The sequence below is a fragment of the Streptopelia decaocto genome (genome assembly GCF_964273445.1).
Source record: "Streptopelia decaocto genome assembly, chromosome: 3".
NCBI lineage: Eukaryota > Metazoa > Chordata > Aves > Columbiformes > Columbidae > Streptopelia > Streptopelia decaocto.
In genome coordinates, this window is record NC_138656.1 from 104,731,521 (window position 1) to 104,758,024 (window position 26,504).

At 45.5% G+C, this 26,504-nt stretch overlaps 3 protein-coding genes across 3 annotated transcripts in view; 2 read left to right on the forward strand and 1 right to left on the reverse strand.

Moving 5' to 3' along the window:
* CPSF3 (cleavage and polyadenylation specific factor 3) overlaps nucleotides 1–1,940 on the forward strand; it is a 20,059-nt gene extending 18,119 nt beyond the window's left edge. Inside the window, exons 16-18 of the mRNA XM_082047516.1 lie at nucleotides 86–155; nucleotides 766–862; nucleotides 1,637–1,940. Of these exons, the coding sequence (XP_081903642.1) occupies nucleotides 86–155; nucleotides 766–862; nucleotides 1,637–1,738 (269 nt within the window). The 3' untranslated portion in view covers nucleotides 1,739–1,940. The remainder of the gene's footprint in view (nucleotides 1–85; nucleotides 156–765; nucleotides 863–1,636) is intronic.
* An 812-nt stretch (nucleotides 1,941–2,752) lies between these two features.
* IAH1 (isoamyl acetate hydrolyzing esterase 1 (putative)) lies at nucleotides 2,753–9,474 on the forward strand. Its single transcript, XM_082050010.1, has 6 exons — nucleotides 2,753–3,010; nucleotides 4,520–4,572; nucleotides 4,998–5,146; nucleotides 5,766–5,927; nucleotides 8,129–8,247; nucleotides 9,219–9,474. Exons 1-6 carry the CDS (start codon nucleotides 2,930–2,932, stop codon nucleotides 9,384–9,386), a joined length of 732 nt encoding a protein of 243 aa, XP_081906136.1. The 5' UTR covers nucleotides 2,753–2,929; the 3' UTR covers nucleotides 9,387–9,474.
* Nucleotides 9,475–11,307: 1,833 nt separating this feature from the next.
* ADAM17 (ADAM metallopeptidase domain 17) overlaps nucleotides 11,308–26,504 on the reverse strand; it is a 35,915-nt gene continuing 20,718 nt past the window's right edge. The window contains exons 8-19 of the mRNA XM_082047908.1: nucleotides 26,132–26,245; nucleotides 25,456–25,600; nucleotides 24,840–24,928; nucleotides 22,577–22,729; nucleotides 21,525–21,724; nucleotides 20,433–20,536; nucleotides 19,630–19,764; nucleotides 18,416–18,546; nucleotides 17,298–17,376; nucleotides 16,064–16,152; nucleotides 15,335–15,391; nucleotides 11,308–13,599 (exon numbers count right to left, since the gene is read on the reverse strand). Of these exons, the coding sequence (XP_081904034.1) occupies nucleotides 13,249–13,599; nucleotides 15,335–15,391; nucleotides 16,064–16,152; nucleotides 17,298–17,376; nucleotides 18,416–18,546; nucleotides 19,630–19,764; nucleotides 20,433–20,536; nucleotides 21,525–21,724; nucleotides 22,577–22,729; nucleotides 24,840–24,928; nucleotides 25,456–25,600; nucleotides 26,132–26,245 (1,647 nt within the window). The 3' untranslated portion in view covers nucleotides 11,308–13,248. The remainder of the gene's footprint in view (nucleotides 13,600–15,334; nucleotides 15,392–16,063; nucleotides 16,153–17,297; nucleotides 17,377–18,415; nucleotides 18,547–19,629; nucleotides 19,765–20,432; nucleotides 20,537–21,524; nucleotides 21,725–22,576; nucleotides 22,730–24,839; nucleotides 24,929–25,455; nucleotides 25,601–26,131; nucleotides 26,246–26,504) is intronic.

The following is a 26,504-nucleotide window of genomic DNA, read 5'->3' on the forward strand; positions in this document are numbered from 1 at the left end:
GTGAATTAGGAACCAGATTGTATCCATTAGCCTATTTTTCCTCCTAGCAAATGCCTGTGAAAGTAAAATGACTTTTCCTTTTCAGCTGCAGTACATAAAATTTCCAAAACTGTAGATATGGATGTGTATAGGAAGAGAATGGAGATCATGCTTCAGTAAGTTGGCATATATTTTTCTAAAGGAAAATGATCATTGTTAATCATGTAAATACAATAATTTTAGTATAATACAGGTCAAAGATACAGTTACTTAAAAGTACTTCATGCAAATGTAATTCAGTCCAATTTCTCTGAAGGTCAGAAATGGACTGAAGAAAGAGGTACCGTAAAAAAAGTTCTCAGCATCATTAAGATGTTAAATAAAGGGGCCAGTTATTTCTTCCAGAAACACATTTTTAATTTGTCTCCCAAAATTATGCTCTGAATTCTTATGAAAATACTATTTTGGATCACTTGTCTTTTAAAGCTTTCTCTGGTGTGTGTTCTGTTATTTAGGTAGAACTCTTACCTTTTTAAAATCAAAGGGATCTTTCCCTTCAGTTATGATAAGATTTCTTTTTTTTTTGGTAAAATACTTACTGTTATGTGACACCCACTCATAATAATTTAGATTGGTATTTTTTAATTGTATCTGAGTGGTTTCAGTAGTAATTGCTGAAAGGAGATACTCTGCTAACAAAATGCCTTTGGAAGCCTAAGGTTAATAGAAAGAAAAACATAATTTTGCTGTTTGGCCGCGTCTGACACGCATAGATCTTTGTTTTAGGGACATGTTTGGAGAAGACTGCGTGAGTTCAAAAGACGGCTCCGTCCTGAGCGTCACGGTGGATGGGAAGACGGCAAACGTTTCCCTGGACACGCGGGTACGTACCACAAAGCGCTTTTGGGTGTAGCAGAGGTGAGTCTCCAGTCCAGTACACGATGCTGCCCCGAATATTGTGTGCCTGTTTGCTGAGGAAATGGTGGTGTATTTGGTATCAAAACAGCTTGAGCTGTTTTGCCAGAGAGTTCTCTTCATTAAAAAAAAATGCTAGCAATGTTTATGTAGCAAATACTGCAGATTTGAAAGAAAATCCAGTAGTTTTCAGCAGCGCTCTGCTTGTACAAAAATGAAGAAAGATTGTAGAGGAGAAAATGATTCAACACACAATTTTTAGTGCTCTTAAAAGGTAGGCTCTGGTCTGAATAACTGAACAATCACAGAGCACAAATGGTGCTAATAGGGTTTTTTTTGTCATCTTCATGCTTTTGTAGCTAAATTGAAAGCCTGAAATACTCGCAAAAAGAAATACTTTATTAATTTACTAGCTAAATTGAGAATTGGATGTCATGCATGTCAGAAGGCTGCTTTAAGAAGCTATCACACCTAGTTATTCAAACAATGTGGTACTCCAAAGACTGGTTAAAACAGTGTCCTTAATCGTTTTAATGTATTGACTTTCTGTTGTTATTAATAACATATTCAAACTATATATTATATACTCACTATCCACAGTAGTAATGTGTTCCACTAGAGTCATCCTCAGATGCTCTCCTCTTTTTCTGCATGACTGCTTTGTCCTTTCCCCATTCTTCACGTGCTGAAAAGGAATATGAAGTGCTGGCTGTTGTAACGTGCTCTGGTTTTCTGTTCGCAGACAGTTGAGTGTGAGCCAGGAAGCGAAGATGACGAATCCCTTCGTGAAATGGTAGAACTGGCTGCGCAGAGGCTTTACGATGCCCTCAGCCCAGTGTGCTGACCTCTGCAGATACCATCAGAACAATCTTTTAAATGTTCCATTTACTTGGACTATTTTTTTAAGAGTAAATTTTTTTCTTCAGCAAGTCAACCATATCAGTTCTGTGACTGTGAAACTGCCGGGTTATTTCAAGTAATGGATGAGCAACCTTCTAGCAACTATATTTGTGCATATAGATGATAATAAAGTCAGGCAAACTATGTATATGTTCTTTTGTCTTGTATATATACAAGAATTAAGAAAAAAATTCTTAGCCTAAATGTAGAATTACAAAAATTAAAGTGAGAAAGTCTTATATTTTTGAAGATTAATGACCAGCTGGAGGATAAATTCAATGTTTTAGGTTTGTATATGCTCAGAATCAAGCTTCTATGTAAATTTTGTTCCTACCAGGGAAGCAATTACCTGCATGCTGCGATCTGCTTTTGTCTGCATTTAAAATGGAATCCATGTTGGCTTACTGGGGTTAACTGGAGCTTTGAAACTGTACATGGACTAGATGAACAAACCCACCTCCAAGTGTCAATGTCTCCCGTCGCTGTTTCTGTGACAGTCAGCGCCCACGGGCCCTGTCGCTGGTGAAACGGGATCAGAACGGAGAGGAGAATTTAAAATACTAATGATACACCACGTCAGCTGGGGCTGGTGCCAAGCAGTAAATCACGCTGAAAAGCGTCCACAGAAAGTGAGTTTTCTACAAAAGGACTTTCTCTTGTAGGCCAACTTTTCTTCATTTCTCAGCAGATTAAATTGGCACCCAATAATCTTATAGCTTTCCTCCCCAAATTGTATGTCATTGGCAAACCGAGAATGAAGTCTTTTAAAGGACATAATTGCCTTTTTTAAAACAAAACAAAAATCCCGAAGTATCTCATTGGAACAGATAAGCTGCTTATTTTTGAACTGATGCATGTTTTTTGCTGTCTGTTCAGGCCGGGGTGACGCTGTGTGATGTTACCCGGCCGCTGCCCCGGCCGCCCGCAGGGGGGCGCGCTTCACTCCCCGCAATCAGCCTTTTAAAGAGGGGGGAAGGAATAGAACCCCGGCGGTGCTGGAACCTGGGGCCGGTTTTTGCCGTGGGGGAAGGAGGAGCCTCCCCTCCCTCCCCAGCCGCAGCGGCCCCGCTTCCCGCCGCAGAGGAAGCGCCGCGGCCGCCTCTCCCCGCTCCCCGGCGGACGTCCGGCCGCCGCCATGGCGCTGGCGGAGGCGGGAGCCCGCGGGCGGCACCTGCTCTGGCCCCGCGTCGTCCTCTTCGGAGACTCCATCACTGAGGTACCGGCCGTGCGGTTCCGCCCGGAGCTCCAGAGCCCCGTGAACATCCGTGTTCCTCGTACCGGGAGCGCCCTTCCCCGGGCCTCGGGAGGAGCGTGTGGACGGCGGCGACCGCCCCGTGAGCCGCTCTGCTCAGGGGCTGCCCCGGGGCCGCCATGGGGCCCGCCGTGAGGGGGCGGGAAGGAGCCCGTGGGACGGGATGGCAGCCCGGCGGTCACGGTCCCGCTGCATCTCCCACCGCAGCGTTCCTGGAGCTTCCGGCCTGATGCTCTTTTGTGAGATTTAGAGCTTTAGACTTAAGGTTCCCGTGTGGTGGTTTGTTGGCAGTGGTGTTTCCCAGCCCGCTGTCTGTCTGTCTGTCCCAGCCCTGTCCCCGCTGCTGGGGCAGCCCCCCCGTGTGCCGCTCCCTGCGCGACATCCCCGCCCCGACACGCTGCACCGGTGTGACCCCGGGGCAGGACCAGCTCCCCCTGTTCGCTCTGGGTGCCCGCGTCCCGCTGCACGGCGCGCTGCTGCGGTGCAGAAGGATTCGGCTGGAAACAAAGGTTGTGTTTAATGAGATATTGGTTGTCTGAACCAACTCACTGTGCAGCGCTGAGAACAAGTGGGGCGTTGTAACGGGGGTGGTGCAGGACGAGGGATTGTTTTTTCCACAATTAGGAGAGGTAGGTATCGAACTGCAGGCCAAAGCAGCGTGTGGGGAGAGGGTTTTTCAGAGGTGCTCTCCAGAATGAAGGCACAGTGAAATGGTCTTAGAAATAAAGTACAAAATGGGGAAAAGCCTCATCAGCCAAAATGAAACCACAGCCTGCCAGCTGTCAGGCTTGGTTACAAAGGGACCGCAGGGTCTGTCCCTCTGCAGGTACAGTCCTGTGGAACCATTGAATAGTTGGGGTCGGAAGGGACCTTCAAAGGCCATCTAGTCCAACCCCCTGCAATGAGCAGGGACATCTTCGACTAGATCAGGTTGCTCAGAGCCCCATCCAGCCTGGCCTTGAATGTCTCCAGGGATGGGGCATCCACCACCTCTCTGGCCAGTGTTTCACCACCCTCACTGTCAAAAATTCGTTCCTCATGTCTAACCTGAATCTCTCCTTTAGTTTAAAACCGTCACCCCTTGTCCTATCGCACCAGGCCCTGCTAAAAAAATCTGTCCCCATCTTTCTTATAGGCCCCTTCTAAGCAGTGAAAACCCCAGAGCTTTATTTTACACTTTGCTTGGGTAAGATTTGGACATAAATGACACCTGGCGATTGAGCCGTCAGTGAAGTTCTATCTTCAACATTGCGGGTGGCTCGGCGTGTTGGCTCTGGCGCGGGTGGTGCGTTCGGGCAGCGCCGGGGCTGTCGGGCCCTGCGGGGACAGCGGCTGGGCGGGAGGGAGGACGCGCTGCCGCAGCGGCGCCAGGGCCCGCGCACAGAAAGCCTTTGAGACAGGAGGGTGCCAGGGCTGGGACTGAGCTGCGGGGCCAGTTCTGCAGCGAAGGTCTGACGTGTTCCTTGCCCGCAGCATTCCTTCCAGGGAGGCGGCTGGGGGGCGTTCGTGTCGGAGAGGCTGGTCAGGTAAGAGCTTACATTTCAACCGTTGTTTCTGGCATGCAAGAAGTCATGCAGCTTTTCTAAAAGCAAACCAACACAAGTTAATGAAATGAAATAATGTATATTTATTTATTAACATCGATGCTTTTGTTGAAGTGGAACTGCCATAGTGGTAACCCGCCCAATACTGGCGCGTGTTTCTTTCCACTTAAAGCTGAAAGAAAAAAATCCTTAGTGATCATCGAGATCGTTGTTCTGGTTTCATAGTGTAAGTGACAGGTGACACATGCGGTCTATGCGTGCCCTTTCAGAACATAAAGTCATAATCCCACCAAAACCTGCCATATCTCATTGTTTCTGAGAGGGACAGGGCAGGTATCCTGACAGAATGGTTCAGACTTTCCCAGGTTTTGTTCTGGTGTTCGTTTTGATATGTGTTTCTGTTTCAGAAAGTGTGATGTTGTGAACCGTGGATTCTCCGGGTACAACACCAGATGGGCTAAACTGATCCTTCCAAGGCTGATCACTAAAAGTACTGGTGCTGAGAGCACTGTTGCAGTTACTATCTTCTTTGGAGCCAATGACAGTGCTTTGAAAGGTACCGTCACGTGTTTGGGTTTTTTTTAATCCCATGACCTGTTCTCTTAGTAGTGTTACAGAGTTTAGCAGAAAACTCAGAACATTACACAGATTTTTGATTCCACTTCTGTATGAATGGGTTGCTTTCTTTTAATTTTCACAGTGGATTGTTTTCAATCATTTTATTAATATTTAAACCATGCAGTGCCTTCTATTTCTCTCTCTCTCACCAAGTTTTAATATTAAAAGTAAATTTCAAAGTGCTCAAGAATTAGTCATATATCCATCACCTAAAACTGGAGTTGGGCATTTAGCTGATTTTTCTGCCCTTAAAGCAGCCTGATAGTTCTTGACAGATGACTTGAGGAAATGAGTGAAGGTAGACCTTGGATTATCTTTAAGATAAGCATGGCAGCGTGCAGAGCTGGGCTAATCAAAACGATACCATCAGTGCACAGAGGACTGACTGTACGTGATTTTTCCAGAATTTTCTCTGCATCCAAGAGAGTGAAAAATCTTAGTTTTTGTTCCAGGTGAGATTTGATACGGAGTTGTAAGAGAGAGCATCTTAAAAATGTCGTGTAACAAATCTGTAAGCAGTTTAACATCGCGGCTGCCTGTGCTCCATCCCCTGACAGATCTGAACCCCAAGCAACACGTTCCTCTGGAGGAATATGCCGAGAACTTAAAGAGCATGATACAGTATCTGAAGTCAGTAGACATTACTGAAGACAGGATTATTTTGATAACGCCGCCACCTCTTCATGAACCAACTTGGGAAAAGGAATGTCTTGCCAAAGGTAAAAAAATGATACGGATGGTGGAATTTCTGCATTTTACTGGCAGAGTGTAAGTCACTCATCCCAGGCTGGCAAATGATTCAGCTTTGTGCTTGTGCCAGACTGCAGTTGTGTTCTTTGAGCTGATGGAAGAGGGCTGGTGGCTGTTGTGCTAAACAGCTTTAGGATAAGCTCGTGGAGTAACTACTGACTAATTAGAAGCATCCTTTCAAAAGTCTTGATTGATCTGTTTGTGCATAAAACTGACAGAAGTGGCTGCCCTTTGAGAACGCAGGTTTTGCCGAGATGTCCTAGGCAGACTACGTCATGTGCTGCTCGCTTCCAAAATAACATGAACAATGGAAGAAATTTTGGCTGCGTGTGCCTTAGAAAATGTAATAGTCACAGCATATTTCACATCTATTTGGATAAGCAGTAATAACCGAGCCAGGTTTATTTTAAATTAAACCACCAAACAATAGAGAATATAATATTCTAAGGATGCTAATAGAAGTACCTGAAAAAGAAGCAAGAGGTGATTAAATTACTTCTCATTATGTTGTTCAAGCTAACTGTAAAAATGGAGACATAACAGCACCGCTCACTTCGTGTTCCTCAGCTGGTGGAAATTGCCATAATCCCACTGACTCCAGCAGCGACAGTTCCACCTCCGCAGAGCGTGTCCTCCTTTCCACTGGGACAGCTTGTCCACTTCTTGCAGGTTTATTATGAAAGACTTTTGAGTTTGATTCAGGTGAATACAGAGCTGTCACCTTAGTGTTTGCAGGGTTTTCTCTAACACAGGTGGTATTGTGTGGCCTGAGTCGTGTACTCAATCAAAGCGGTCACATTTTGAAGATGACCTCATATTTAAACTGCATTAACTTAGACTATGTTGTTGCATGACTTTGCATTGGGGGGCTTTGGTGTGTGGCAGCGATCACTGTGCAAAACAGATTTTGGACTGTGTGGTCTTTCATCCAGCAGGGTAGTTTTTTATATTTAATTTGGAAAAGGAGAGAAAGTCCTAGAGTAATACTCAGAAATTGTGTAAGACAGTAGCAGCTGTAGCGGGTCAGATCAAACATGTGGACGTATTGTCCTTTTGAAGATCTCTTAGGTGAGCACACCATGAATGCTGCTTATCTGGCTCCTAGCTATCAAACAACACTTGAAAAATGTTGTTAATTCATTTATGTTGTAAAGCTCTCCTTTTTTTATGGGGCAGGGAGGGAGGAAGTTTGCATTTACAGAGTTGAATCTGTCTAAAGGAAGTTGCTGTCCATGGATGGAACAAAAGACCAGGCGATCTCAGACCGTGGACCACAAATGAAGTATTGTGAGCCCAGTAAGCAGCAATATCAGATCACCTACCCTCTGTCAGCATCCAGCAGAAATGTTCTGCTTATTTCTGGTTTTGTCAGATAGATACCAGAGCAAAGGAGAGATGTGCAACATGAGGGTGATGATGTTCACAGGAACATTCATCCAGGTGTGAAAAGAGGCATGAAAAACTCGGCTTGCAAATGAGAGCACTGTGGGAGACAGAGTCAAAGCCCTCACTGAGGTCAGAGCTGCTCTTTGTTGTCTGCACAGAAGGCAGTGACGTTGGTGACAGAATGTCAGGGATTGGAAAGGACCTCGAAAGATCATCCAGTCCAATCCCCCTGCTGGAGTAGGAACACCCAGATGAGGTTACACAGGAATGTGTCCAGGCAGGTTTTGAATGTCTCCAGCATAGGAGACTCCACAACCCCCCTGGGCAGCCTGTTCCTGTGCTCTGTCACCCTCACTGAGAAGAAGTTTCTTCTCAAATTTAGATGGATCTGTGTTCCAGATTATACCCATTGCCCCTTGTCTCATCATTGGTTGTCACCGAGAAGAGCCTGGCTCCATCCTCGTGATGCTCACTCTTCACAGATTTATAAACATTAATAAGGTCACCCCTCAGTCTCCTCCAAACTAAAGAGCCCCAGCTCCCTCAGCCTCTCTTCATAAGGGAGATGCTCCACTCCCTTAATCATCTTTGTGGCTCTATCTCATGGCATCTTTGTGGCCAGGCTATAGGTTGCAGCCACTTCAATTGAGATGTGTCAGCTTTGGTTTGTAAATGGTTGTTTCTGTGGGTGTAACAAACTGATAGGCACCATGGACCACAGAAGACAGAAATGGAGCTGTATGAGCCACCATTGCTAAATGCTTGCTTTGTTTCCCATTGACAGGTGACAAATTAAATCGCCACAATGCCACCACCGGGGAATATGCCCAGGCCTGTGTTCAGGCAGCTATGGACTGTGGAACGGATGTAATTGACCTTTGGACATTGATGCAAAAAGATGGGGTATGATGTCATGAGGAGAACTGTCATGAATTGTGAAATGCATCATTTAGCATAGAGGAACCCATAGTGCTGTGTTATCACTGAAATGATACAAAATTTATCCAAATTGCACTTTGGGGAAGGAAAAAAAATAATCCAGAGTGCTTCATAGTGGGCTGTGAAAAATAAAGCTTAATACAGCCTGGCTACTATAGTTGGTTAGCAATGTTCCCTGGGTACATTGCACATAAATAACCTTTTGTTTGGACTTTGAATCGTGGAATAGTTGAGGTTGGAAGGGGCCTCTGGAGATACCTGGTCCAGCGCACTGCATGGTGCTGCGGTAACTTCAGTGCACGGGTACCTCGGTGGTGCCTCTGACCAAATACCCAAACCCATCCATGTGCTGGAGATTGCAAGTTTTTCCATAACTCCGGTTCAGACTCTGAAGCTGCTCTCCCTCCTGCACTCGCTGCTGCAGGAGACTGGGCAGCAGTGCAGTGAGGCTTCAGTGTTCTGTTTGCATCACTTAATCCCGTGATCTTTTCCTGCTGAATACCAGTGACTTCGGCCATCAGAATATTCTCTTAATATTTTAGTATCACAGTATCACAGTATGTTTGGGATTGGAAGGGACCTCAAAAGATCATCTAGTCCAATCCCCCTGCTGGAGCAGGAACACCTAGGTGAGGTCGCACAGGAACATGTCCAGGCGGGTTTTGAACGTCTCCAGAGAAGGAGACTCCACAACCTCCCTGGGCAGCCTGTTCCAGTGCTCTGTCACCCTCACTGAGAAGAAGTTTCTTCTCAAATTTAAGTACAGATGGTGAAGACCAAAACCAGTGTGTGTGTGTGTATATATATATATATATATATATATATATATACACATATACCACAGCTGGCTTCAAAAAACTTACTTAAAAATTACTGAAAACCTTCTAGTAGCAACTAGGCAATACATTAATACATGGTTTTAACCTCCCCTGTAGGATTTCTCTTCCTACTTGTCTGATGGTCTTCATTTATCAACACAAGGCAACAGCTTTCTAGCAGCACAACTTTGGTCACGCCTGGAAAAAAAACTGTCAGCTTTTCGGACTCTGCTCCCTTACTGGCGCGACGTGGACCACGCCGACCCCGCGGCCAGCCTGCTGTGAGACGCCCAGCAGCACACTGGGCAGGCCCTGCCCATACTCTTCTGTGTCCCCTCTCCCTGGCCTGTGGGAGAATAAAGATGAGACCACATTGAGAGTGCCATGGCGTGGTTTGTGCTGCTTGTGCAGCATTTTCCTTGGAAGACTTGGAGGAAAACGACAGTCCCAGCTGCCCTGTGTCCAAGGGACAGAGGCTACCCTGAGCTTTGGGGCCTACCGCTTGCTTAGTACCATCTACGAGCTTTAATCGCCCAGGAGCTGTAAGAGGCAGCATCATGGAGTTTGTCAAGAGCCATTAATGTCAGTGCACATTAATTTATTTGGATGTAACATAGCAGTAAAAGCAGTTATCTGAGCTTAACAAGGCTTTTAAAAGTGAAATACTGTAGCTCAGAGCAGGGGCTTAAAGTTTAACTTATTCTGGCACCAGCAGCAGTTCTTTATGCCTGGCTCTTGCACGTAGACACATTATAAAGCAGTGCCTGTTTTTTTTGACAACATAAAATGTGATGCCCATGCTTATTTTGAGAGGCTTGGATCTTGAAGAAGGGTCTGCGTCACTGTTGACAAAGCTGCACCATGGCATTTGACATCAAGTTCAAGCTTTGGTATTCAGCCATAATTTATAGAATTCATAGAATCATAGAAAACCAGGTTGGAAGGGACCTCAAAGATCATCTAGTCCAATCTTTCTTGGCAAAAGCACGGTCTAGGCAAGATGGCTCAGCACCCTGTCCCAACGAAACTTCAAAGTGTCCAAGGTTGGGGAATCCACCACTTCCCTGAGGAGATGGAATAACAGGTGATTGTTCTCAGCATGAAAAATTCGCCCCCTTGTGTCCAATTGGAATCTCCCCACAAGTCACTTGTACCCACTGTCCCCATCATCCCAATCATGTGATTCCTTATAAAAAAAAGGGAGCCTGCATCTTCTTTGTAGCCACCCTTTAAATACTGATATAACAGATGCTTTTGGCCAAGAGAACACGATTATACTACAAAACTACCTTTACAAACTGCAAAGAAAAAGCTCTGAAACCTAGATGAAATTCAGCAAGCACAGGAAAAAAGTGGTTTGAGAAATAATTAGCAAGCCAAGCAGATGGCATCAGAAATGAGCACACTACCAGACCACTGATTAAGAACAAATAAATAGTATATCACTGTAAATAAAACCCTTCCATAATTCCAGGCTGTATTAAGCTACATTGGCACAAACCTGATGAGGCCAGTACTGGTGTGTTTTTTATGCACTGGGGGAGACAGAGACTGAGGAGATCATGAAGATGTCCAGTGGTGTTAGTACCATGAGGCCACCTTTGCTTTGTTAAATAACAGTTGGCCAAGACCTGTCATCTACTATAGAAGAGTGTTATAAACTGGAACACATTTTTCATATGCCTGGAGCTAGACCAGAAGCTAGTTTGGTTTATAAATATTTATGAATATCAAATTGGACTGGCCTTTCTGTAATAAATGCTTACAGTAAAGACTGCCTGAAGAGCAGCAGGGGCTCCCTGGGGGTCTTCGTGCACAAGATGTTACGAACAAACTGTGCAAGTGCCAGTTCTGTAGTTTCTGGAATAGAGCTCATATTGGGGGATGCACTCCCCGATTCCTAAGGCTGGCCCCAAACATGTTTTCCTGCTCCCAAGTGCCTGCCACTGCCTGGTTTTCATCTGGGAAGTAACCACCTTAGTGCCAAGAACATGTACTTAGGCATTTGCTACCTGAGAAGGCATTTGAGCACTCGCCCATACCTTAAATATGAATTTCACCCTCAGAACCAACTGTAATCCCCAGGACACCTGGTGACCCAGGAGGACACAGGGCAGCCCCACAGGCGCAGGGCTGCACTGCGGGTGCTCCAGGTCTGCCCCCCAGCAGCCGAGGGGAGCAGCGAGAGAGAACGAGCTGGACTTCTAACTTGGGGTTTGGCAACTGAAGAATTCAGATCTTTCAGAAAAGGACTTCACAGAAACAGCTCTTGTTTAACTATTTTTTTTTAATATAAAAAGTTCTTATTGTATTGGGAATTAAATTAACTCTTCACACACATACTTTGCACTGAATCAAAAAAAAAAAAAAAAAAGAAAACCCAAATAAACAAAACCCCAAACAAAGTTCAAAACCAGTATATAAAACTCAATACCTAGTCGGATAGGAACACTATAAGGCACACGTTCAAGTATTAGTGTAACAAGTATCCTTGGTGGGGAACAGGGGTGGGTTCCCCACATCCTTTCGGCACAGGTTTGGTTCCTTTTCCTCACATGTAAAACTACGAAGGCTCCGCTGCTGCGGTTCCCCTGAGACTGGGCACAGGCTTCCCACCGTTAAAAGGGTTCTACCCCGGTCGTGTTTTATGTCAGTTTTCTCAACAGATTATTATGGGAGAAAACAGCTGCAGAATTCAGATGCTGCTTTACTGTCACTACAGCTGCGCTGTGACCCCGCCGTGTCAGTCCATCTGCTAAAACTAAAGCAAGGCTCAGGTGCCAGCCCCAGCTCACCTTACCGCATCTCCAGGCCTACCAGAGGACACCATTCAATGACCAAATTGTAACAGCAGGTTGTTCTGCCTGCGTGGGGATCTGAATCCATGAAGTCTCCTCCTTATACTTGCTCTGTAAGTTTAACAAAGGTTTATTTATTTTTTTATTAAATTCACCATTGTTTTGAAACAAATGCTCCCCACTGCAATGGAGTAAATTTTTCCCCTCCCATTAATTTATGCAGTAGGAGCTTCCAAAGGCCACACAGACCTGAAAACCAAGGCTCAGCTCTTTGAACATCTCAACAATAGCGTTACCTATTTCAAAATAACATTTGGAGAAACATTTCTGCACTGAAACAACCACTGTAAAAAGCTGGTTAGAACGGCCCTCACCCACAGAAATGATTTCTCCATTTAGACCTCTTTCTCCTACCAGACACCTGTGGCACACCAGCCTCTCACCGCAGAGCGGGGAACTCCCAGAGAAAGCCCTTCTCTGCAAGGAAGACACAAAGACAAGACAACCTCACTGTGAGAGGCAAAAGAGTTTCATGCTAGAGGAGCATCTCCATGCGTCATGTGAGGCAGAGGTGTCAAACTCATTTGCATCGGGGCCACATCAACCTCGCAGTCTCCTTCCAAGGACCAAATGTAGTTTTAGGACCATATAACTGTAACTACTCCTACATTTATACATTCAGCCTTTGGAAGGTGACTGCGAGGCTGATGTGGCCCCGGTGAACAGGAGTTCAGCGCCCCTGATGTAAGGTCTAACAACCTCTGTATGACCCTTCTATTTCGTTAGAAGCTGCGTATCTTGAACTTCTTTGTTCTGATTATGCATCTCCATTTAATGCTTTTATCCATTTCATTACTCTCATTTTGTTCTCAAGGCATCTGTTTAGACTTTTACTTACATGTACCTTAAATTACTAAATAATCTACTCTACATGGAACACACTGCAGTGTTTTCATTTTGTTTTTAAAAGCCCCTTAATTTTATCAGACTACAAAATATTAAATTATAAAAAAGGCTGATATACACAATCCAATATCCAGCAGGATATTTGGTTTTGCACCACAGGTTGAAGGAAATGTTAAAGGTCAAGGAAATAGAAAAACAAAACCAAAAAGCTTCAAAAACAAGCCAGTTTTAGTTTGTATTTTCCTTTTTAAAAGATATAATGCTCTAATAAATGTAATTTAAGGAAGGTCATACACATGACCAGCATCTGCAGTAGGTCACTTCCTTATTTCTCCCGCTCCCTCACAAAAATATATATACATATATTTATATTTATATAAATGAAATGGTTTTAGATCCTTATTTTGCAGACACAAGTCATACGTTTAGGAGGCAGCAAGACACTAGCATTCTGTCTCTTTGCTGTCCACGCGGTTCTGGCGCTGTAGTTTAAAGGACGAAGCTTTCTCGCTCCTAATGACAGGATGGTCTGTCAAGTCCTCGAAAGATTTGGCAGCTGAGCTGCTATTTGGGAAAGGGTCCTTCTCAAACCCGTCCTCGTCAATGTGCGAGTCGGTGCTTGGGTCCTCCTGAATAGTGTCCATTCTTTGGTGGTCCTGTTTGGGCGCGGCGGGCACAGCGGGCACAGCGGTGATGGGCTGCAGTGGCTGGTGCCGGCTCGTCGACTGCGCCGCTGGGAAGGGCTTGATGATTCGCACAGAGGCAGAATCCAGGCTGCTGAGCATCTCCACGTTCTGCAAGACACGAGCAGCCATGTCACGGGGGAAAAGCAACCAGGTTCTAGTCCTGAGTTCAGCTTTTGCACTATTTTCAAGGGGAACAGACAACAGGCACCTTCTGAGGGGCACCCACACTTGTTACTTACACTTACTTCAGAGCAAGGGAACACCCAAGAGAAGTAATTATTTGTTTTTTCTTCAAGAAATCCATTTAGGCTAAGCACTAAAGGCAGAAAGGCCTTTTTATCTCTGCTTGTTCCTTCATCATATAAAGCACCATGAGCAATGGCCTCACGGGACAGAGCTGACAGCTCAGCCCCACCTCCCCTGGGCCCAGCACAAACCTGGGACTGGAAACACAGCGTTAGGCCAGATGACACTGAGCTCAGTGCAGGGAAACAACCAAAGTTACAGCTTGTGCCACTGCCCCAATCTACAGACTTCCCTTGTTCCATGTGCAACAAGCTGCACTGAACGCAGGGTCAGAGACTGGAGGGACCACTGCGATCACACCCAGATTCTGTAGCCCAGAGAAAGTTAAATTGCATTGATTGCTGCTGCTATTTGAGAATGGTTTGGAAGATAGCCAGAGATTTCTGAGCATAAAAAAGTCCCCACGAACCTGAGCAAATGCTAACGCTGGGCAGGATGAGAGGTTTACCTGCTACCAAGTACACCACTTCCTAACTGCTCAATCCTCAGCAGAACCAAAAGATGCAAGATTTGTTCGTTGAACTGTTGCTGGTGCAAGGAGACCATTAACTATACACCTGTGCTCTGCTGCTACACCTGCGTCGGGGATTTTATTGATCCAATTCAGGTATAAAGCTTTAAGGTGACTTTTCTTATGGCAATCAAGACCAGCTACGGGGGACTCAAACTAAGATCACCCTCAGGTACATCAGAGCAGGTGACAATCCGCCTCTGCAGTCTTTGACCGCTTCCCCAATGCTCGTACAGGAGCTCTGCAAGGCTTTTTTCCCACTCCCATTACTAAATGACATTTCCTGAATGGAATGTTTCAGTCAGTAATAGGAATCAGGCTGTCAAAGCACTGAGCAGGATACTCAAAACTATGTCAGAAGGCACCCTGTGCTGGACCGTAATTAAAATTTATCTAGGCACTTTTTTGCTCTTCCCCTCTCCCAAATCAGTGTCTCCAAGTTGAGAAGTGTCACTGACAGGTCCCAGCACCCTGAGGCCAGCTCTCCCATAAGCAACTGGAAGGCTTTAGCACACCTGGCCACTAGAAGCTGACTCCTGCAAGCAACCACTCTGCAGCAAAGACACCACATTTTGCAGAGATTTTTCTGCAGCGTCACCCTGCTGAGCCATGTGCTTCGCTGACACTGCTTGGCTGGGAACAAGCAGTCTGGGGTTGGAGCTGCTGACTGACGCGTGCCAAGGGGAGCCCGTACACAGGCACCTGCTGCTCCACAGGGCAGAGCCATCTCCCGCCCCACGAGCTGCGGCTGCTCTGAGGAGCTGCTCTGTCAGCAAGGCCAAGGCACAGATCTCACAGGAAGGAATCAGACCCTGCCAAGCTGCGGTGCTTGGTAGATGCAACACAGGCTTGTTCAAGAAAACAGTTTCCCCTCAAATTGATTCATCCATCTACAGCGTGAGGCATGGGGCTCCAGGTCTGTCTGCTATCGCTTCTTTGATAAACACCCTGCGCACACCTTAGGTTCAGATTTTCTAAAATAAACGGGGCAGTGTTCTGGCAATTCACATCCAGATAGCAACTTACACTGGGGCAAAACAGGGACTTGGTATTCTCCTCATACTGCTTGTCCAATTTCTTGTCCTATTGGAAAAAACAAACAAACAAACAAAAGCAAAACAAAACACACACACACACAAAATAAGAAAGTTAGTTTCCCAATCTGAGGTTCCTGTCCCCACTTCTCTGCAGGGACACAAGAGAGCGTGGAGCTCTTTTCCCTTCCCCTACCTCCCAGGCCTTCCCATCCATCCCAGGGGTGCCCGTGGGCGCAGGAACTCTCTGCTCTGACCCCACACTGCTGTCAGCACCATGCCACTGGTCCACCCTCTCCGTTGCCGTCAGCTTGGTCTATTTACCCATCCACCCAAGCTCAACTAAGACCACTTTCTGCCCTGGCTCTCCCCACAAAATGTGGGTGTCTTATTTCCTAGCAGGGCTTGAAAAAAACTTTGACTCTAATGGAAGTTACCAAAATTATACTTGGGTAGAACCAGGGAGGCAGAGGAAGAAAATCTGCCAAGGAAAGAATGGGAAGGGCTCCAGAGAACAGCCACAGGAGCACTGGGTCTGCCAGAGCCTGGCAGGAGTTTTGTCTATTGAAGGAGCAGTAAGTCTTGCATGTGCTGGGGTCCCCCCTGGGGTTTGCTAAAAGCTTCCCAGCCCCTTCTCCCACAGACATCTGCCATTTCATAAAGAAAGGGTGTTTTACAGCTCAATCCAACAGAGCAGGCATCTCAAAGACAGCTGACTCACCACGCAGTGCACAAGGATGCTGAGAGGAATCCAAAAGAGCAAGGAGAAGACGAGCACAGAGCCCACTATATTGTCCGCTAGGAACTTGCCTGTGAAATCAGTTCAAATCTGTTAGTTACCTACCAAATACAGTTTCGTGAGCACACACATCTGTCCTCATCCTGCAGCCACTGCTCATGCAAGCCAAGCCACACAACTGCTGCAGGACTATGCACAGACAAAAGAAATTATACAATTTCTGAAAAAGATGTTAGCAATAACAGGGTTTTTTTTTCCCTCTGTTCTTCTCTGATGACAAATACTAACAAGCTGTAACATTTTATAGAGCTGACTGGGAACCAGCTATATTGAGTTAGCCAAGCTGCCCTCTCGATTATCCAAGATACACTGTGAGTCTGTTACCAAATTCAGATTCTATAGTCAAGAGATAACTACCTGCCTCCACAAACAAGGTATACGAATATCAAAGAGACACAAACTGCCTCTACCTGAGCAGGCTAAATAGCTTTAACAATTACCTAAGAAACAAGTTTTTGACCCTGGAACTAAAGACTGAAAGCCCCAAGCCCAGATAATTACACTGTGTAAGCACAGCATTACCGTGAGCATATGGAGTTACCCAGTCATTGTCCAGCACCAGCTGTTTAACAGGTTTGGGATGGTTCCAGTAACACAGAGTGAGACCCTGGGGGTTGCACCGAGGGGCTGCCTGCTCAGGTTGCACGGGGGCATCGGCACCAAGGAGCCCCATGCACAGTCGCTGGGCAGTGACTCCGGACAGGCACACAGCCTGAGGCGCGTGACCGCAGCGGTTTGCTTAAATAAGGGAGAAATTAAGTTTCCCTTTCCCAGTCTGTTGACATTCAAATGCCACTGAGGCCCCTTTATACTACGCTAAATCTGGCTGACCTCTAAAATGACTTTTCTCTAATTGACCTACTTTGTGGTATTCAGACAAGAAGCTATCACCTCCTTTACAAACTTGGAAGATGCCTAGAAAATAACAGAGTGGAAATATGCAAAATTATCTGCCAGGTCACTATTGTCAAACTTCAGGGGAAAAAAAGAATATAGAGAGATACATATATATATATATATATATGAAACACAGCTACTAGCTACCCTTGCATACAGGTTCAGGTGAATAGAAACAGCCGACTTACTTCCCTCTGAGGCTTTAGAGGTTCATGTCATGAACTAACAAAACCCCAATGGATATGGTTACGTCTCTTACCAAAAGTATTGATGCTGAGTTGGTCGATGAAATCCCAAAATCGTTCAATCACATCCTGTACTTGCTTCTCGCATTTACCCTGCAAAAGTAAAGACTTATTTACAAAACGATCTTACGCTATCTAAGCATAAGATGGAGAGGGAAGAAGACAAAGATTATGATGAGATAATAACTACAGACACAGCAGCACCTGGCTCACATTCAGAACACAGGTTTACACTCATGCCCAGTAGCACCAGTCCATTTTGACTGCCTTAATTTTTGGCAAAAGTTTCAATTCTATTGCTGTCTAAAACAGATGGAATTTTAATATCCAAAATACGCAAAAACTGCCCCACCCTCACTCTGTGTTAGGGGACACGAAGCTGAAGTTTCTGGAGAGGTTTAAGCACCAGAAGGCTCAGCTCCCTCTACCCACCAAGAAGGCAGCAGCTCTCAGGAGCCCAAGGTTACAGACACATTTACTCACAGATCTGGCTGTGCTGGTTTAACACAGCACATCATCAGCCTTTCAGTTTTGCTGGCAGAAGGGCTGAGGCATGTCCTCCCAAATTCACTTCTGCCAACACCCAGTTTAGCTTCAGTCCTTGGGGTCTGCAGCTGACATGACTGTCCGTGCAGCTGTACCATGGATACGGTCACCGAGAGCCCGCAACCCACCAGTCTCCGTGCCATGGGCTCGCTGTCCCATCAGACACTGCCAGCCAGATCTTCATCCCACTGCTCCCTGGCCTGCACTATTTTAGTGAAAATTAATCAGGCTAACATGAACAACTGAAATAGCAAGCACTGCAAAGCCAGCTGAGCTTACAGCTCATTCACCTCCCCTGCACAAACTGCCGGTTGGCTGAGCTGTGGGGAGCAGCAGAAGAGGCAAAAAGCAACAGCAGAAGGTAACGGCTTCACCTTGCACGGGTCTCTGCAGAACTAACTGTCATCTGCAGTCTCAGACACCCATTAATATTTACCCCGTGGAGAGGCACTTACACAGTATCACCCTGCTCAGCAGCATGTTAAGCTTTGGCTTCTCTCTACCAGCACAGCCCTCGTCACAGAGGCCTCAAACATCCCGCCACAGCAGTAGAGCATGCAGCACGCTGACTTCTGGGAAAACTTACGTTTGTATCACAGAAGCCCACGGTGCAAGGCTTCCCCTTCCGCAGGAACAGGAACTGGTCGTTAGCATCGACATACGGGATGCACCTATCCTGCTCGTCCCGGCAGCACACCTTGCAGGAATTATCTGTTTCTGTAATTTAGAATAATTTTGGTTGGAAGAGATTCTCAAGATCATCAGCTCCAACTGTTAACCCAACACGGCCATTAAATGATGTCCCTAAGAACCTCATCTCCACATCTTTTAAACCCCTCCAGGGATGAATAACAAAGCAACAAACTCATTCCTCGGCAGCACCAAGAGTCACCTGCAATCCATAACCAGGCGGACGCAAAGCCCCATGTGTCCCCTGGCTGGCCGTGTTCCTGCCCAGCTTCCTCCTGGGGAAGGCAGGACTGTGCAAGTCACCTGGTTTCAGGCACACTGATGACCAAGCCTGAGACTCAATCAGATGCCCTGAGCCACACGAGGGGACACAGTGGGACCAAGCTCTCCAGGCTGATACCTCAACACCACAGGAATCAACAGGTAGAAGAGGTTCCAAACACATCCAAGACACAGATTTAAATATTTCTTGGACTTGGGTCCTCTAGGCACCCCTCTCCTTGGCTATGCCCTCACCTCAAATGGTGGGGCTCAGAGCAGTTCCCTGTGCTGTCCTGTGGAGCTTTCCTCCTGGTCCCAGTGGCTTCACCAGATTAAAGAGCAGGGATGAGAGCAAGTGAACAACCAAGCTTAGACAGAAATATATGACAGATGGGTTTGCAGTACCAGGGGACCAGACTCGGGGATTCTGTGTTTTCATGACACCTTAACCTCTTTGAAATCTTTCTTTAACCACTTGTTGTTGGAGGCCACCACTCCTCTGCCAGATGCCCAGTCCAGAGGTTGGTTTGGATCTCTTTATAATCAGAGAACAGCCAGACTTTCCCTCCCATCTGCCTGCAGCAGGAGATGGAAGGTGGGAGAGTGCCCTCCCCTTTCACTGAGGTGCCAGACCATCAAGTCTCATTTCAATGTCTTCAAACCCAGACCACCAGACGACATTTACATTCCTTTTCCAAACAGAAAACACCAGCCCTGAAAAAACAACAGTTTAAACTTCTTCAGCAACCAGAAACTCTTCCTTCCAACAGGCAACCCTACAGCGAGGCCAGCGCTCTGTGAGGAGCAGAGCTGAAGCAATGCATTTCAGTTCAGTCCCACGTCACCCACCGTTGCACGCACACGACCGGAGGTTCTTCTCCCTCTCGCAGAAAGGGACGCACTCCCCATCCTTGCACTTCCCCATGTCCACACAGACTGTGTCGTCTGGAGCATTCCCTGGAGGAGGGCACTCACTGCTGTTCCCTGCAGATGGAGGTCAACGGGGTGGGAGAACTGTGTTAGAGTGAAGGGCAGAAGGAAAAAGGGCAATAAAGGCCATCCGGACTCATCCAGGGGAGCCCCAATAGCTTGTTCTTGGCGTTCATCTGCAGGCTGCCTGCCAGCTCCTCCCAGAGGCAGCAGTGGCTTTGGAGGCTTTCAATAACTGAGGTGACCAAGGAGCAGGCAGCAGAGCCTGGGGGCACCAGCCGCAAAGCAGCAGCAGCTCTGACTTGACTCTTTGCCTCCAGGAAAGATTAGGAGGAGGAAGCAAACAAGCGGGGGAGTGAAGGGGAATTGCAGTAATTTCACCCTTTCTATGGCAAGATTCAGCTCATTCTTGTTCCCTCACAGTGACACGCCCTGTTCTGCTTTTTTTTTTTTTAAGGGAAAGAAAGAGGGGGAAAAAAAAACAATTTAAAAAAAAAAATCAACATTTTTCATATTTTTCATGTTCTACTGGGCAGTAAATCACCAAGTGACTCCTGAACTACAATGAAACTCATTATAGGGCAATTTCGTGATGCTTAACTGGTCTCTAAAATTACATGTACCGGATGAATAAAGGGCACTAGTTTGAAAGCAGATTGAACAGGACACTGAGCCTGGAGCGCTTGGCTGGTTGACGTAAAGGGGACAGAACCGTGTCCTACCAGTGCAAAAAGACTCTCCTTTGCAAGTGGCATTTATGGCTTCCTGGCATTTCTTCTGTGCACTTTCAAACTGGCAGCCTTTACAGCAGGGACTGTTCCGATCACTGTGGAAAGATCAAAATGAAAGGAAGAACTATTAAAGAATTTTTTTTTTTAAAGAAGTACAAGCATGACACAGCTAGCAAAAACACATTTATTGGAAAAAGAAGCACTGCTTCTTGGAGATTGACTCACTGATTCAAAACCATTGCCCTCTCTGCCCCCTCCCACAACCACCTTTCCACACACCCACTCACTCTTCATTTCCCAAAGGTAAAAGCATGTAGAAAGTACAACGTATTGAGATAAAACACAGGATCTTTACATTTATTCAAGGCACTTGGATCCCCTTGTCACTTGCTGTGCAACTTCGGAGAAGATCTTGCACTGTTTTCTTCCCCACATATCTTTTCTCTACTACTCTTTATTCTGCACTCTCTTTGTCTCTGTTCTGCATGTAATGCAAGACCCTTCATACAAACACAGTCATTAAAGAATTAAAAAAATTCTTCGAGTTGCACAACCCCTCTACTGCTACATGGTGGGGAGAGCTGAACTCTGAAAAACCAGGATGGACATCACATTGCAACAGTACCAGGAACACCGCAAAGATCAAGAACAGAAAGAGAACTCATTCAGTGCAGTCACTGTGTTGTCTGCTCAAACACATTTTGCAGCACTCTTGAAAATACCAGTACGTGATTCCAGTTTAAAGCCACCTTGCAATGCAAGCAAAAAATTGTATTTGCACAGGACATTTTTAATATTGAGTGCGTCATTGTGCTCTTAAATATAAAAACAACCACCACTTTCAATCCTGTAGCTCTTGGCACCTCCCAGAAAAAGTAACAGAATGCTATAAAAGTTAATGTATGCAAACAGTGCATGCACATAGCAGCCTTTGCTGAAATCCTTTACTGTCTTCAGCTCCCATGTTTAGCCTTAAAGCCAAGGAACAGGTACGTCTGTGACACTGCAGGTGGCAATAGGAGCTTTCAGCCTGGCCCATTTTTCTCTCTTGTGTAAGAGAAGTTGCAGATTGTGTCCCCTTACCTGCACTTGGCACCATCTTTCAGCTTACAGTCTGCAGAGCAGCAGGGATCAGCCTGCTGGTACAAGAGGCCAGGATCGCATTCCTCCCCTTCATCCACCCTGGAGTTCCCGCACACTTTGTTGTTGCGCTCTTTGAAGCACTCCTGGGCCTTGATCTCTATGGTCCTATGGATGGATTTTTTGCTGCAGCTTGAGAACATCTAGAGAATCACGAGAGGAAAGAGCAGCACTGAGGAATGAGCCTTTCTGCCAACAAGGCACCTAAAACAGTCTCAACCTCCTTTCACCTCCAAATTCTAGTGTCTCAGGAATCAGTCATTCCCTCTGTACTGCCAGCTCCGATACCTTGGAAAAATTCTAGGATGGGAAAGTAATGATTGGGTCCGTAAAGGACAGTACAAGGTGACAATGCAGGGACACCCACATGCAGTCTCGTTCAGGGTCACAGAGCCAACTCCAGCTTTCCCACAGCCCCAGGAGCAGCAGCAACCGTCCCCGGGAAGGGCTGAGAAGTTGTAGCAATGGGGAGAGCCCACACCGCTGCTCGGCAGCAGGGCCAGGCAGGAGCCACAACAAGTCAGACCAGACTGCACACCAGTCATACCCCTGATGATCTTGATTTCTCATCAGAACAAGCACAGCCCCAAGTGCCCGCTGCCAGTGCCAGCTGCTGGGAGCACCACAGCCATGGCACCTGGCAGTCCCTCCCCAACTGTAAGAGCTCCCAGCCACCCCAACACTGCCTGGTACTGAACGACATGTATTTGCCTCTTGCTGATGACTTGCTTTAACGAATGTGTGGCCAGAGCTCATTACAACAACTAATTAAAAAAGCACCTGGACATGCCATGAACTCCAGGTGACAAGCAGAATTCAAATATGAGTTTATCTTGCAGAGAACCCAACAGCATGCCAGTTATGTTTTCTTCTTATGGCTAATCCATTACATTCCTGACCGTTTCAAGCTACAGGAATCATTAACTAAATAGACTTTCCATGCAAAGGGTCACTGACCATAGCAGAAACCTGGACGGAAAACTATGCAACTATACCTTGTTGTTTTCATGATCTCCACTGACAGCAATTGGATACATAACGTATTTCCCTCCCTGGTCTTCAGTGGGGGCACATTCCGGCAGACTATCAGGATCATGCTCTGCTCCAAAGTTATGTCCGAGTTCATGCGTCGTAACCAGGTCAGCCTCCTTTTCCGAACATGAAAAAAGCAATGATGAAAAAAGTTAGACCGAGGATGACAGGACAGGAGATCCCAGCTACTTCCAGGCCACCAGCAATTCTACGATACACTGAGATGGAAAAGGATTTCTCTATGAACAATTTTTTTTTTTTTTAAAAAAAGAAGTAAGGAACTGAAGGCAAATCAAATCACAGTCCTTTACCAAAGGCAAGTTTCAGGACTAGGTCTGAATACTAAACCACTGCTGAAGGCAAAATGCTGTCCCAGAATACTGATTCAATCTTGTTTTCAATACAATGTAGATACCTAAAATATCAAAATTTGCTTTTAAATAGCTGGAAGGCATAAAAAGTTGAAACAAAAAACAACCCAAACAAAACCAAGCAACTATAATTAGCCAATCTCTTGTTTACCATATCTTACCACTAGAATTATTTCTTCTAAATGGATGATGACATTAGAGTGCTGACTAAGCTCTTCTGTTGCATTATTACTAGGAAAGACATGTACAACTGTGGCCCAACAGGGATGGATTTCCAACATCATTATGCAAGATGGGACTCTCTGTGCTGTGGATCCTGAACGGGCTTTGCCTCACTGCGTGCCTGCCCACAGTGCCTTGCTCAGCAGCTGCTGTCGCACTCACAAGGTGACAGCCACAAATAAAACTGGAATAAAAGTTAACCACAAGGAACCGAGCAGTTCATGGCAGAGAGAATGAAGTTTGATGAGCCAACTGTCTTTTCTGATGCTGTGCAGGGGAAGAACCAAGCACTGCAAGAAGCAGCAGCGGTGCCCAGTGCAGGCACGGCTAATGTGAGAGCCAGAGACAGGAGAGCTGCCCAGAAGCACTTCTGCGCTTCACCATGTTTAATTTGGGGAAGGGGTTTAAGGTTTTTTCTTTGTTTAAACCCAAGTGGACACCACGCAGCACTTTCCCTGTGAAATCAATCTGTAATGCTCCCGCTGCCTCATCCCAAGCTCTGCGCCTGCCACTGGAAGACAGCAAATTCCATTTCTTTTGTAATCCAAGGCAGAACTCCAGCTTGGAGACTAAACAACAAATGCAAATAGCATGGCAACGGCTTGAGTTCTTTGTCAACATCCCTCTACACAAAGCTTCACTGTCTTTTTTCCTAGCTTCTTGACAGCTTCTGTGCCAAGTTTTAGCCCACACATCAATTATGAATTCCCTTTATTGTCAGGCTACAGAAAAGCACAGCTGAAAAGTCAGCAGAAGTCAGCAAAAGAGAAATATGCCCAACTGCAAAGATTTGGTAGATGCAAACACATGCACTGCCTTGGTATCCATTGAGACACTGCTCATATTCAGGCCCTTATGTATTTACTATCTCATCAAGCATGAAAAAAAAAAATCCAGACAGCATCAATTTACATTACACTTAGTATTAGCAGTAATAAGCCCTGTCTATTATACTGTTCTCTGCTCTGCTTGTTCAGGACACACAGAAAAATCAGGGCAGATGAATTCCATTAAAAGGCTTAGACTAAACCTCCTACTTTCCCTCCTTTATCTTGCAATTGGAACAGACCAAGCATACACAATCGCACATCCACATGTTGGAGGTGTATGTAATAGCAAACACATTACTTTTTTTCTTCTTTGAAGCAGCAGAGTAATTTTATTCTTATTATAAGGCTACCTGTTGTATAATACTGCTTGTTCTGTTCAAGGGTTTGTTTTTGGTTTGTCTGATGAGGTTGGTTTTCTTTTGTTTTGTTTTTCAAGCAAAGTACAGTTAAACTCATCTTTAGACATCAAAATCCTGTTTATATGTGGACAACTACAGCTCTTACTAGACACTAGCTATGTTTCCTCATTCCCGTTGTGCAGTGAATTCAACCTTGAGTTCCATTCAGTGGCAACTCCCCTTGCCAGCAAGAACAAAAACAATGGTTTTGTGACCCACGTCCTGTCCCAGGGATGTGACTCAATTGGGAAACCAGCAGTTTGTTTCCAAGCGAACACGGGAGCTTGTCAAAATCCAGAGGCACACAGGAGCAATCTGAATGAGCAGTCCAGGGGCACACAACACCATCACACACACACACGTACACAGAAAGTTCACGCTCCGCAGAGCAGGAAACTCTCCTACCTTTGTGAGGATGGTCTTCCCATAGTTCTTGGTGCTGGTTAAGCCACTGTTCAGATAGATGTCCTTCTTTGCAATTTGACTATAATAAGCTATAGAAGTGAGAAAGTAAAATAAAAACTGACAAATATTTTTCTGGGTTTCATGTCTTTTTAAGGGAGAGAAGAATCCTTGCTTGGGGAAACAAACAGCTTTACTGTTCTCACAGGCTCACCAGTAAGACCCTGCCATTTGCAAGTTTTTGGAGTGGGGAATCTTTCAAGCTCAGCACCAGCAGCTCACATATCACAATAAAGGGGAAGACATAAGAAATTTCCAAGAAAAAAGCGTGTGTCATTCCAGAACCGCTGCAAGATGCGCCCACACAAAGCAGCCCTTAGTCTAGGGCTTGCTTCAGCCAGCTTGTTCACACCAGAGAGCTTAGTGACTTTTATCCTTCCCTCCCTTCTTTTTCCAGCTCCAGCCAAGAAAATGCCCATCTATTCTATCCAAAAAACAAATACTAGAGTCTAGGCAAAAAACACATCATGCTCCATGAAAGCTGGAGAAGATGATTAAACACATGTAACATAAATTAACTTTCAACCCACAACTGGGACAGAAGAAAAAGAAGCCTTGCCTTTAGGACAAATGCCACCATGGCTGTTAGGTCTAGGAGAGCCAACATAGGCCAGTCCAAGCGTTCCCATGTCAAAATCTTGATACGTGAAGAGATGAGCAAGGCACACGTGAGCTGCTTTCTCAGCAATATCAAAGCTAAATTGCTTTAAAGAAAAAAAAAAAAGGTCAGATCTTTCTAAGACACTTCACAGTGCATGTTACAAGTCTATAGATAAGAACAGCTATCTAATGAGCCAGATAAGCATCTTCTAGATCTGGTTAAGTCACAAAATGCAGCTGGTTAGCTGTCCTACAGAGCTGTAGAAAATTAAATGAATACTCGAGTACACTGTATGCATTCATTTACATAACTTGTCTATTCATTTCCCCTTTTCACAGAGAGAGGAAAACCAAGTGCTATAATTTGATGAGGTCACCAGGCAACCAGTCTCAGGGTCAGACATCAGAACTGCCTTTCTGACTCAGGCCACATATTAATAATTCTAATTGGTGTGTGCTCTGTAGTTATGCAATGGAGCCCTTTACCACGGGCTACAGGGCATATCAGCCAGTTTGACTTTGTATAACATCTACACGTCACGCAAAGGAAGCAGAGGAGTTTCATCTGTTACTACAGAGCAGCAGAATGAGTAATTCTCTGTAACACCAGTGATTTTTCAAGGGTTACAACCTACCTCTAGCAGCATTTTCACATCCCAGGCATCTTTCTTATCATCTGGGTAACTTTTTGCCATATTGTAATGCTTTTCTCCAGGTTTTACAGCATGTGGCTCATTGTGGATGAGAATCTACATTTCAAAAAGGGCAACAACAATGTAGATAAATTTTGATCAATTTTACAGCTACAGAAAAGCTTTCAATGTAATCTTAAATGTCTCAACAGATCTGCAAGAAGAAAAATTCAGACTCAGCATGCTTCCAATATTAACTTTTCAGCCTTTGCTAGCTAAGATACACTGACTACACACAGGCAACTACACAACCCATTTTACAGAGCAACATCAACAGTTTTCTATGTAATACTCTGTTTTGAGATGCATGTTACTC

Excerpts from the sequence above, each read along its gene's own strand:
- IAH1 (XM_082050010.1), top strand. The coding sequence starts at position 2,930 with ATGGCGCTGGCGGAGGCGGGAGCCCGCGGGCGGCACCTGCTCTGGCCC. Across the intron at positions 3,011-4,519 it reads TCGGAGACTCCATCACTGAG|CATTCCTTCCAGGGAGGCGG; the intron begins GTACCGGCCGTG and ends CCTTGCCCGCAG. Across the intron at positions 5,147-5,765 it reads CAATGACAGTGCTTTGAAAG|ATCTGAACCCCAAGCAACAC; the intron begins GTACCGTCACGT and ends ATCCCCTGACAG.